Raw genomic sequence first — 13,191 nt, 5'->3', positions numbered from 1 at the left:
ACACAGCACATCCACCAGCTAAGCCCCACCACAAGGGGCAGCCTCTTACCTCTCCTTGTCAGAATCAATTACTTCCCCTGACATTTCTGTCTCATGTTCCAAGAGTTGGAGTTGAAGCTGATGCCGTTCCTAAAACAGACCAAAAGTGATGTTTTCATCAGTGGATCCCAAGCTGGATAGAGAATGTGCAGCGAGCAATTCCAGCACTAGTGTGTCCAATCTCTATGCTCCCCCACCCCAGGTTTACATACCCACTCACCCAGAGTCTGAAGTTCACCAATAGTGCCAAATCTGTTGGTGTATACTAATATAAATTCATATTTGTAAGCTAAAACTTTGTGTTAATTTTTATAGTAGCAATAGGAGACATATATGTGTCAAGTTGTGCACTTTGTACACTCTTGGTATATGTATACAAATTTTAAAGTTTACCCTAGGGCCAGCACAGTGGCACAGAGGGTTAAGCCACTGCTTGCGACACAGACATCCTATATCAGAGGACCAGTCTGAGACCTGGCTGATCCGCTTCAGATCCAGCTTCCTACTGACGCGCCTGGGAAGGCAGTGGACTGTCAGCCACGTGGGAGACCTGGAAGGCTCCTGGCTGTGGCCTAGCCTGGCCGTGGCTGTTGCAAGGGTAGTGAACCAGTGGATAAAAGATCTTTCTCTCTCTCTCTGTTTCCTAATGGTTCCCACACCTCTCAGTAGTAACATCCTGAAGAACAAGCATTAAACACAGGGCCTTTGAGAGACACCCACATTAATATCCAAACCACAGCATCCCTAAAATAAGAGTGGTGAATCTTTCACAAATGAGCACCCACTTGTCCCCAAAAAGAGCTGCTGTAAAGTTGGACAAGACCTAACTCACAGCACACTTTTAATTTTTTTAAAAACTGAAGTACAAAAAATCCTAAGTGCATACCACACAATAATCTTCCATTTGTACACCAGGATAACCACCCCTTGGATTAAGACACAGAACATTAGCTGCTCCTTTGCAGATTATTAGTGATCAGAAAAGGGGGTATTTCAAATACGATGCTCAATATGAGAGCATTGGTATGCACTAGGGGAGTCATTCAAAGGCACACAGTTTGTCCTTGCACAAAAGCCAAAACGAGATGAGAGCAGGATACAAAGACCGCCTCACTTCCTGCCTGCAGACGGGATGTTCCACAGCGCGTGCTGTGTGACAGAGATTTGGCCAGACTCCTGCTCTCAGAGATTTATGCCTGCAGGGAAGAGAGCATAAATTGGTCTATCTAATCTTAGCTAGATAAAGGAAGCATTTCTCTAGCATAATGGGAAAGGAAGATTTAGAGAAAGGACAATAAATTTTCAATCATTAAAGAAAAAAGCAGTCTGCTTTGGGGACTGTTTTCTATTACTCAAAGGCTGCCAGGGAAGCCTGGTCCTCCACCTCCTCAGCTCCTCCAGCCCCACTCGTGTTGCCTAAGGGCTGCCCACAGGAATCAGTGGAGAGAAACTGGACACTTAGGAAATTCCATGGGCACAAAGATCAACCATAAAACGGGCTCAGCTCAGAAAAGCTGACTCTGGAGCAAACCTGTTACAAAATACAAATCTGAGCCACAGATCGTTGAGCTCTTACTGTGAACCAGGTACCATGCTGGACTTGGCATGGATTCTTCTTCTTGGCTTTTCACAAAAGCCTTCAGAAAAGAACTAGCACTATCAGCATTTTCCCAAGAAGAAACTGGGTTTGGAAAAGTGGAATGAATGCCCACAACTAGAAGGAGAAGCAACATTCAAACTGTAAGTCAGCCTGACTCTGAACTCTATGTTCTGAACCACTACCCTATCTGCCTCGAAGATGGTGTCACTGCCCAAACCACCTCCACCATGTTGCCGGCTCACCCTGGTTCTTGGTGCCTCAGTTAGATGCGTCACCCACAGTTAGCCAGCATCTTTCACTGTTGCAAGATGGGAATGTGGGAGAAAGTTCACCCCCGTCCCAGAAGGCACCTGTGTTTCCCCATCATCACAGCCACAGCCTCCAGTCAATGATGTTACCTATAAATGTGCCAATCTGCTTCCCCATAAAAGATGGGATTCTGTTTTCCCATGGGGTAGAGGCTAAGACTATAACTGACTATATAGTTTGCTCAAATCCCTCTCAAATAAAGATACTAGCTAAACAGGGACACCCCTGCCTAGGCAGCCATGGAGCCCCAGGATACTGAACCCAACGCAGCTCCCACTCCAGTTACACCTGGGCTTCCCAGGGCACTGCAGACAAGGTTATGCTGAAGACGCTGAAGGGTAAGGAGACTTCTTCTCAGAATCACCTGGAAGCCTGGATAGTGACCTTGTATAGCCTGTCATTTCCCCTGCCTCCATCACCACGGTGGAGGTTTGCAGGATCCAGGATGCTAATGATGTCACACTCACAGCAGGTCACCGCTACGTGCAGGCTCAAAGGCAGCCAGAGAACTCTTTTCCGGATACCCACCACAGCCTTGGCCCTAAACTCCCAGGTCCTCTCCCAGGCGTCAGCTGTCACATCCTTTCTCTTTCTTCCCTTCCTCCTTTCCTCTTGCCTCTCTCCCACTCCTTCTTCCCTCTTCTCCACTCCTGGTTTCCTGACTCTACTCTTTCTCTACACTGGCTTCACTGTCTCAGCTGAGCTCCTGGCCTCCATGAGTCTCCCCTGCCCACCTGTCAGCCTCCTGCCACACGCACAGAGAAATATGGCCTTTCCCACTCCCCCAGGTGCCAGGCTCCAGACACAACAGGGCTGACGGGACATCCAAATAGGGCCTGATTACCCAACAGGTAGGCTCAGCTCAGACAAAGCAGGGTTGCTAACATGTTAATTTTTGTGAAGAATTTCATATGTAATATTTTCAGAAACCATCAAAATAGTTACCATGGGAAAAATGAGAATTCTGTTGGACTTCCTTACACTTTAGTATATAGATCTGACTCTGTTTTTAACTGCAAACTGGAGGGAAGGGGATGAGAGAGATGTTGAGGACTTCTTTGATCTTCTTCAGATAGGCCTGCCAGGAAACCTGTGCTAACTCAGGGCAGTGTGGGCAAGTGTGTAACAGGCCCAAGGCTGTGTCTGTTACCTTTTCCATGCGCTCAATCAGCCTGTCCAGCTCCCCGATCCTCTGGTCTTTCTCCTCTAGGCTGATCTCTGCTGCTTGCATCTTTTTATTTGCTTCTTCAATAGCTTTCAGGAAACTATTGGTTTCTTCCTGCAAAAGAAACACCTTCTTCTCAGGACAGGCACGGAGCACCTAGATCCTTCCTTCATCAGGCTCCCAACAGCGCTGACCTTCCTCAGTCACGAGTTCTCTTTAAAGCATGACCCTGCAAACCTAAAAGTGCCCCATGGACCATAAGCCCAACTTCCACGATCCTGGTTCTCATCTAAGAATGCAGACACACTGTGTGGCTTTTTTTAAGGCATCTGGTTAAATTTTCTCCATTTTCCCCCTGGAGTCTTTATGTCTAAAAGTTGTCCAGAAGAAAAGAGCTGGTGAACATTGAAGAGATGCTCAGAGGATCACTGTATTTGTCAACAGTGCAAAGGGAAGCAGGGGCCGGTGCCGTGGCTCAATAGGCTAATCCTCCGCCTGCGGCGCTGACACACCAGGTTCTAGTCCCGATCAGGGCGCCAGATTCTGTCCCGTTTACCCCTCTTCCAGTCCAGCTCTCTGCTATGGCCCGGGAAGGCAGTGGAGGATGGTCCAAGTGCTTGGGGCCTGTACCCACATGGGAGACCAGGAGAAGCACCTGGCTCCTGCCTTCAGATCAGCGCGGTGTGCCAGCCGCAGCATGCCAGCCACAGCGGCCCCATTGGAGGGTGAACCAACGGTAAAGGAAGACCAGCCAGCGCCGTGGCTTAACAGGCTAATCCTCCGCCTTGCGGTGCCGGCACACCAGGTTCTAGTCCCGGTTGGGGCGCCGGATTCTATCCCGGTTGCCCCTCTTCCAGGCCAGCTCTCTGCTATGGCCTGGGAAGGCAGTGGAGGATGGCCCAAGTCCTTGGGCCCTGCACCCGCATGGGAGACCAGGAGAAGCACCTGGCTCCTGGCTTCAGATCAGCGAGATGCGTCAGCCGCAGCGGCCATTGGAGGGTGAACCAGTGGCAAAAAGGAAGACCTTTCTCTCTGTCTCTCTCTCTCTCACTGCCCACTCTGCCTGTCAAAAAAAAAAAAAAAAAAAAAAAAAAAAAAAAAAAAAAAAGCAAGCAGGGTTTGATCTGGAATTGAAGGTACAATTCCCAGACCTTTCTCCCTAATGCCATGCACCAACTCGCACCAAAGAAGAAAACCGAATCTCTGGCACATTTAAGCCTAAAGACACAGGTAACTTCAAGGAATGTATGTTCTTCTAGGGAACTGAAGATCTGAGCAATACAGGCTAACTAGTGACAAGTGTAACAGAATCCCACGGCCAAGGGCAAAGAGACAGAGTGGGCTTTGCAAGGACAAAGGTTACTTCCAGATGCATAAAAGAGAGAAATGTCATGCCTGGAGAAGATAGCGCTCTCAAGGTTTTGGGGGATCAAGGACAGAGAAAGAGGGGCAAACGGAGTAAGGAAGGGAACAGCTGCAGGCAAGCTTGGATGGTGGCAAATGCCCAGATTAGCTAGAGGAAGATGTGCGTTTACAGCAGGGAGGGTGATGAGCAAAAGCAGGAAGGTGGGCTGCAAGGGAAGTGAATAAGCAAATGAATCCATTCCTGGATCCCTCAGCCATGTCTGAGCCCGCTCAGTGGCTTCTAAGAAGAAACCCGACCACTTGAGCTTCATCGACAATGCCGCGCATCCCCTCACTGGCAGCTGCGGCGTACGCACCAGGAGGGCCTCTCTCTCAGCGCTGTGCTTCTGCTGCTCTGCCTGCAGCTTCTCTTCATACTGGCTGTACAGCTTCTTGGTCATCTCTCGCAACACCTCAGCATTGGCTTCTTGGGATGATTCCACCTGCAAAGAGACCCATCTCAGAACTACAGCTTTTGCAGGCTACAGGGCAATCAGCAATTTTCCCATCGTCCAGGGTTCTGTCCTGGAGAGAAGCCGCAGGCAGGAATGGGGCAGGGAGAGGAGGAGGAAGGAAGAGGGGTGGGTGGAGGCACAGAAGAAGAAAACAGCACTTTACACTGACATAGCTAGCATCTGACAACAGGGCTCACGTGAGTCCATTTCCAACAGATGGACACTCACTTCTCTAAGCAATTCCATGAGCTGCTTTGGCCAAGCCAGACTCTAGGTTGAGATGTCAGCTGGGCTAAAATAAGAAATCTGGACTCATCCTTTCCACACTGTTGTGCTTTCCCAAATGTTCTGTTTGGAAACAGACCAACCCAGCTAGGCAAACACTAAGCAGGTGCCTCTCATGGCCTGATCAGGTCCAGCTTAGGAGAGAAGAGCAAGCAGGACCACGGATCGTGAGAGCTGATGCTTCCTTTCTGCCTCACTTGCACTCTTCCTGCCACTGATTTTATCCTACTGAAGGTCTGCTCTTGTCCCTTCCTTCCAGGTTATTGTTTGTTTCACAGAGCTGCGGCGAATGGTTGCATCACCACTTCCACAAGGGCGGGAATCTTCAACCTCAGTAGGTGATGTGATACTTATGTCAGAAATGCGACAAGTTTCTCTTGATGCCCTTTAACTCTCCTTTCTCATCACTGGGCAAGTGTTGGCGTCTAGAAGCCACAAAATGGAAAATATCAAGCAGAGGTTATCATTAGCTGAGAGAGGCTGGGTGCACCACGCACACCACTCCCAGTGCACACATAGACTGTGAGATAGGACTCTCTCCCTGGAGGCCTGCTTACTCTGCACCAGGTCATGTGAAAATATCCTGAGTCTCTGTAACTTTATTTTTATATCTGGGGAGGTGAGGAGTGATAAAATAAGAGGAACAATAGGGAAAAACCTTTAGCTCTTCTGGTCAGACTGAAAACAAGCATCCGTCTCTTTAAGAGACAACTACAGGCTAAACTTAGAGCCTGGACGCAGGGAAGCAGCCAGGCTGCCAGGATGCTTATTGATGCCCCGAAGTCTGATAAGAAGCACCTCTGGAACCACTAGCAATGTACAAGATAGACACAAATAGCAGACTCTCGGTAAGTATTTATGGAATGGACAACTGGATAAAGCTTCTAAGCTGAAAAAAATATTTAAATCAGCAATCTCAGACTTATAACCATATACCTTTGTTTCTCCCAAAGTATCCCCTTTTTTTGAATTTTTTTTTAATTTGAAAGGCTGACACACAGAACGAGTTCCCTTCTGCTATTCTACCAAATGTCTGCAACAGCCAGGGCTGGGCCAAAGTTAAAGACAGGAGCACAGTCCAGGTCTCCCACATGGTGACAGGTGCCCAGCTACCTGGGCCCTCACTGCTGCCTCTCGGCTCTGCATTAGCAGGAAGCTGGAATTGGGAGCTGGAGCTGGGACGCACACCCAGGTTCTCCAGTGTGAGACATGGACATCGGAATCACCAGGCTAAATGTCCACTTCCTCCAAAGTCACTCCTATTCAGAAATACAATAGATGAAATAGGAAAAAGAAGAGAAACGCTGTTTGAACTGCCAGTAAAGAGGAGCTGACCTATCCTGTGGCTGTCTGCTTCCTTCCCCTACTCCCATGGTGTTTGTGTGAGGGCTTGCAGACTGCGAAGGCCGAACCCTTACGGGGTAGCAACAGAGTGTGTGCAGCACGGCAACCCTTCCTCTCCATCTAGCCTGTCTGAAACCCATAGCGAGCAGGACCGCAGCTCCCAGTTTGTTTCCCTACTTAAATCACTACTTTTCCTTCCCTGTCATATTCTGGTCTGAGCAATAAATTATGCAGATATAGTACCTAAGAGATAACATAGGCCTGCAGTGAACAATTTGAAAACTACAGACTTAGGTTAAAAAATAATACACTTGGGAAATAATGTTTTGAAAGTTGTCCATGAGCCATTCATGGGTCCCCTGTCCCTGGGCAGGAAATCTGTCCACATTTCAAATGTGGGGACAGCATTAACACCTCCAGGGCGCTAGGGGGCCCAGCACAGGAATCTGCACAGCCTGCTGGGCAAGAGAGATGTTCCCTAGAGTCCTCAGCCACCACTGCTTTTGTTCCTGAGAAGGAGACCAGAGTCCAAGTGCCACTGAACTGTGTGTCCCTTACCTCTGTTTTGTTAAGTCAGACAGGAAGATCTTTGGAGCTCAAAGAAAAATCTCAACAGCACAGGGCTATATCCCCTAAACTTCTGAAGGCCCAGACCTGTGGGCATCCTGACTGCCTGCCTAAGTAGCCTTTGAGGCCACCAGGAGCCTAGGGAGTAGTGCCCAGAGAAGATGTTTATGGACAGCTGGGACACAGGTACCTCCTCTTGCCTTCAAGACAAAGCCCTGTGGGGCTGGCCACAGAGGGTGTGAAAATCTAATGAAGAGGAGAATGGAGAGAAGGAAATGAAAGAGTAGAAGATGGGAAGAGAGAGGCAAAGGGAAGAGAAGAAGGTTTGCAGGAAATCTCGACTCCACGTCTTTACCTTCATTTTCAGCAACTGATTTTCAACTTGCGCCGCCTCTAACTGCCTCTGCTTCTCCCGTAGCTTCTCCATGGATGCGTCATACGTCTGCTGCAAATTTCGAATCTGATCCTTGATGTCGCTATTTTCCAAAGTAACATCCACGAGGGTTTTCTGTTTGGAGAAAAATAAAAAACAAACAAGGTCTAGTGGTGCACAAAAGCAAGGCCTCCAGAGTCAAGCACTGGGATATCTTTGTCTTATGCCTCTGCGGGAGATGTCAGGACCCAAGGCCTCCCATGGTCAAGAGGTCTGCCACCCTATACTCTGATGGGCCGGGGAGCCTCCCCATAGCGTCCCAAAGCCGCTGCCAATACCACTTAGGATGGACGGAAATGGAGAGAAATGTAGTTTTTCCAAGGAAAATCGTTACTAACACATTGTTTCATGTGGAAAAATAGTCAGCATAGTACAATTCCATTTTGAAAAGTATGGCTACACACTAGTTCAAATACTATTTATGTACAGAGACAAGAAAGATTAAAGAGAAAATGCAAATAATAGCTTTCACTATGTGATAGGATTATGGATAACTATTTTCTTATTTCTCTGTATTTTTCATATTCCCACAATGAAATATGAATTTTATAGAATGGAGATAGCTCCCTTTTTTATGAAAAGAGCTGTCACGTCTGTACTTCCAGGTCGCCTGTCAGGATAGTGACAACCAGGCTGAGGTTGTGCCAATGCCTGCAAACGTCTCAGCTTCCCCCCGTGGGCAGAGAGGATAGTGACAAAAAAAGCACCATGGAATAGCATTTGATACAGGCCTGACATCTATCAAAAGCATGATAACTATTGCTCCACGCCACCTACTGAAGCAGGAATATTTAAACAAATTGTGTTGCTATTTACGGCTTCAGTTTCTAGCTGGCTAACTTTGCTCAGAGAGAAATGGCTTCGAGAACTCCTGCTGTCAGACACTGGGTTGTGGTACCCTCCACGCCTCCTCAAGTTAATCAACAAACTCAGATCAGAAGATCTGCAAACTCTGGTGGTGACGTTTCTCACACCTTTGTCCTCTTTGTTGAATGATCCATCTGAAGCCTCCCCAGCTCTGCAGCTTCCCCTTGGGACGATAACAAACCTCTTATTCCTGAATCTTCTTGAATCAGGAAAGAGAACTTCTAATGGAAGTTATCAGGAATGACAGGAAATGCTGAAGCCATTTGGAAACATGGAATCACAGAACATCTGAACTTCAAAAGGGCTTTAGCAATCCCCTGGCCTTACCACTCCCCTCACCGAGCCCCACCGCCTTTACAGGAACTAAATCCCACAACTACACAAAAACCTACAATCTGCACCAAGAGGCCAGGAGGCTTCTGATCCTGGCTCTTCCACTAGTTCTATGCCTTGTGCATGTCATGTCTCTCTGTTGGTCTCAATTTGTTCACTGGAGATCATCTCAACAGTTCTGGGTCCGACGTTCTATGAAATCTAATCTAGGCCCTGGTCTCACCGTTGATAATAATGACAGCGGGCAGAATGAGCAAGAGGAAGAGGCTGGAATCTTCCACAAATAAGAAGCCAACCACCACCACCTTCAGGAAACTATGAAACAGAAACTTCTCTCTCCATCTCCATCTCTCTCTCTCTCTCTCTCTCTCTCTTCTTTTTGTAACAATGGTTTCATCTTTCAGTTTTATATGGCTCCTTTGGCTGCCCATGAGTAAGATTCTGAACATTAACTAGAAACCAATCAGGGTTCCTGTGTTGGGGCTGACCTTACTCTAACAGTAGATCTCTCAAATAAATGCCCAAAATATCAATCAGATGGCAAAAAAAAAAAAAAAAAAAAAAACAAAAAAAAACCAAGAATTTCCCAGAAAATACTTGCAAGTATTTGTTGTTGTGGTGGTCGTCCTAAGAAGAAACACAGTACAGAGACCAATCAAGTCTGAACCCAGGTCAGGTAGTGCCCTTTTGGGCTGGCTGGGAGAGAGATGATACTGAAGGGAAGGAGAGGGAGCCCTGGCAAGTCCCCTTGCTGGCAGGAGGAAGGGAAAACAAAGGCTACTGAATTTGCCAGACCCAAAGTGGGGCTTGGCCTGAGGCCAGGGGAAAACTGGCACACACAAAAGACAGCAGGAAACAGTGGGGCTCAGAGGCGCCCCTGAAATGGGCATCCCAGACAAACCCAAACACGGGCCCCACCCAGGCCCACTGCTGGACAGTGGCTGAGCTTTGTTGTTGCTACCGATGCCATATCTGCTGCTGTCAGAGAACACGAGCTTCTAGGGGATATGGAGAATCCCAACGTGAAAATGTGTTTGTTTATCCCATAAATTATTTACATAGGACCAGAAAGAATTTGAAATTGTGGGACTTTTAAGAGGAGTGCTAAAACAGCAAATGAAGTTGGAGGAGAGGCAGAAACTATTGTTTCTATATTTAGACACAAAAGCCAAGGGAAACCATTTCCAGGGAACATAATGCTTTGTTTTGAACATTTTAAAGTTTATTTGCATGTGCAGTAGGGAAGAGCCAAAATGGAAAGCATGTGAAAGGTTAGTTCCAAGAATCAAATTCATCACGAGAACATTCTCTTGCACTGGTCTGACAACACACATTTTCACAGAAGGAGGATCGCGGGTCTTTCTGCTTTGCTCTCTGCTACTACCAGACATTCTTTGGAACACATCGGATTCTTTCGCATGCAAACTCCTTTCTACTTTAAGAAAGCACACACTGCAAGCCTTCGGGACATGCTTGCTATGAATGAGTGCAGACTGCCTTGGGTTAAGTCTGTCTTGTGTGTGTGTGTGTGTGTGTGTTGGGGGCTTTCCTATAATACTTGAGCTACAGGGAAAAGGGGCCAGTGTGCTGTTTTAGGCTTGGCACTTAGGATTCCTCACAAGGCTGGTGGAGCAAATGACATCTCCAGCATTGAACTCAGGATCTGAGCCCCCATTTTATAAACATAAACAAAGGTGTAGTCGCAGCTTGAGAACTCTTCCTCCAACTTCCTTCATGGTCTCTACCATGGCCATGCTGAAAGGACTCTGAAGAATGAGCTGAGGATATTCTGTGACTCACTTCTCTCCAGAGGAACAGGGCCTACTCTTAATTAAGCTTGGTTGCTCTATAACAGAAGGGGCCCCACCCAACCATGAGCTGATAAATACCTGCAGACCAATGGAGTCCGATGCCAAGGCTGAGTTCACGGCATTAACACTATCCAGAGCTGAAGACTGGGCTTGGATGTGATTCTCTAGGTAGTCCTGCTGAGCTTGGGAAACCTGCACAGATGGAGGCGAAAGTCACACAAAAGCACTCCACACATACAACAATCTTCGCTTGCCTGGAACTTTCTTCTGACAGTAGCCAAATCCATCTCAATAATAAACTTTAAAAGAAAAGTCAACATCTGCATGAGAGAGAGTAGAAAGGGAAGAATACTCTTCCTTAGGAGTCTATGAAGCTACTCCAGAATGTGGAAAATGGAACTAAAAGATGTTTCCTTTGGTGAAAAACTTTTTGAAATCCATACATGTGAGGCATCTTCAAAAAGTTCATGGAGAGCCAGGCATTGTGGTGCGGTTAGTGAGTCCTGATTCGGATGCCCACATCCCACCCCTGAGTGCCACACTGACTCATGGCTACCCCACTTCCAATCCAGCTTCCTGATAATGTACATCCTGGGAAGCTGCAGTGTTGGCCTAAGTGCCTGGGCCCATGCTAACCACATGGGAGACCCCCATGGAGTTCCAGACTCCTTGCTTTGGCCTGGCTCAGCATTCAAGGAGTGAACCAGTGAATTAAATATTTCTCTCTCTGTGTCTCTATTCGTCTGTGTGTATGTGTTGTCACTCTGCCTTTCAGGTCAATGAAAATAAACATTTTTTAAAAGTTCATGAAAAAATGCATTTATGAAAAAATACATATGGATTTTTTTTTGCACCCAAATACATTTTGTTTATAATTCCACTTTTCTAGAAACTTCCTTGAGTACCTTTGTATTTACACATCTACCCACAGAGCATCATTCATTCCTCAACCCTGTAGCACAGAGCCTCAAGAACACTGTACAGAACTCAAACACTGCTCTTTTCAGGGAAGAAACAGAATCAGAGAGACTGAGTGGTTTGCACACAAACAGCTCAGAAGTGGCAAGCTAGAATCTGAATCCAGCTAGCAAAATGTCTTTTGTCCTCTTTCTATTTGCTCCAGAAAGAATGTACTTTGAATTCACTCCATTCTTAAGAGTTGTTTTGTGGCTGTCTTTGTTGGGTGTGTGTGTTTAACATGCTTGAAAAAGTTTCATCAGAGGCCACACTTAAGCTAGACCTTAACGAGGACTGAATACAGAGAGGCAGAGGGGACAGGAGAACTCAGGGTAGGGGTTCCCAGCAAGGCTCAGGGGTGGGCCTTGGTGTGGCCTTTGGCAGCCACAGGAAGCTGCACAACAGAGCAGGAAGTGCACAGTGGGGAGCGGGGAGTTGGAACAGCAGGCCCTGACCAAGAGCCAGTGACATGCTTTTGTCCAGCCTCATGTTTACAGAGTAGCAGATTAGCAATCTTAATTTGCCTGCAGAGAGTGGGATGGCCTAGAGAAAGGAGAGACTGTGGGCAGAGAGATGGGATTCCAGGGAGGGTTCTAGTTTGAGAAAATGAGGACACGTAGGAGATGGTGATGGACAGCAAGGGGTAGTCTTATGTATGCATCTATTGCAAACAACCCCACCCTTTGGCTTTGAGAACCGTCATCCGTGTCTGCCGGTGGATGGCCCAGTGAATTTCCATGAATAGGCAAGAACTGCACAAAAGTCCCCCTACATGACACTGAGAATGTGCTGGGTGGGTATGCTTAGATGCCGGCATTCCTGTAACCAAGGCGCTAGGTCTTCCTTCAGCAGATAATCTCACCAACCAGTCACAAATGGAACCGTGCAGCGTGACTGTTATAACTGCTTCTCTTGCCTGCAGCTTTTGGCCCTCATGGAGAGTATGTCATACAGTCATATAGTGTGTTGTATTCATGGACTTTTATCTTTGGGAAGAATAACAGATTTTTTTAATGTCACAAGCATGAACTTGGTTCTTGGTTACACTAGAGGAAGGGTTTTTTTGTTTGTTTGTTTTTGTTTTTTAACTTTTACTTATTCATTTGAAAGGCAGAGTTACACAGAGAGAGGGAGAGAGACACAGAGAGATGTTCTATCACGCCCCAAAACGCCACAATGGCCAGGGCTGGGACAGACCAAAGCTAAGAGCCAGGAGCTTCATCAAGGTCTCTCATGTGGGTGTAAGGGCCCAAGCACTTGGGCCATCCTCTGCTGCTTTCTCAGGTGCATTAGCAGGGAGCTGGATCACAAATGGAGCAGCCAGGACTTGAATTGGCACCCACATGGGATGCATTGCACACTGCTGCTTCACACACTATGCTACAACACCAGCCCTGGTTATATTTCTTACATTTTTGAATAGGTACTATACTCACATGGTACAAGCACTTAGAAAAATGTAAAAGGTACACACTAAACTCTCCCTTTGACTCCTGTCCCTTCTGATTGATAACCAAGCAGTGCATCCCTGTCTCCCAACTAGGAACTACTACTAATTACTTTTTTAAAGATGTATTTATTTATTTGAGAGGTAGAATTACAGAGAGCAAGAAGGAGAGGTA

The 13,191-nt window shown here is 47.0% G+C and overlaps 1 protein-coding gene across 4 annotated transcripts in view; it reads right to left on the bottom strand.

Moving 5' to 3' along the window:
• Positions 1–13,191, bottom strand: part of MYZAP (myocardial zonula adherens protein) — a 97,701-nt gene that overhangs the window by 50,158 nt on the left and 34,352 nt on the right. For all 4 annotated transcript variants that reach the window (XM_062206001.1, XM_062206002.1, XM_062206003.1 and 1 more), the window contains 5 exons: positions 10,691–10,804; positions 7,524–7,676; positions 4,835–4,960; positions 3,099–3,227; positions 50–129 (listed from right to left, as the gene is read on the bottom strand). In XM_062206001.1, the coding sequence (XP_062061985.1) occupies positions 50–129; positions 3,099–3,227; positions 4,835–4,960; positions 7,524–7,676; positions 10,691–10,804 (602 nt within the window). The remainder of the gene's footprint in view (positions 1–49; positions 130–3,098; positions 3,228–4,834; positions 4,961–7,523; positions 7,677–10,690; positions 10,805–13,191) is intronic.

The sequence above is a fragment of the Lepus europaeus genome, chromosome 11, assembly GCF_033115175.1.
Source record: "Lepus europaeus isolate LE1 chromosome 11, mLepTim1.pri, whole genome shotgun sequence".
Classification (NCBI taxonomy): domain Eukaryota; kingdom Metazoa; phylum Chordata; class Mammalia; order Lagomorpha; family Leporidae; genus Lepus; species Lepus europaeus.
Note: the sequence above shows the minus strand (reverse complement) of the source record. Positions and strands in the feature narration are given on the sequence as shown.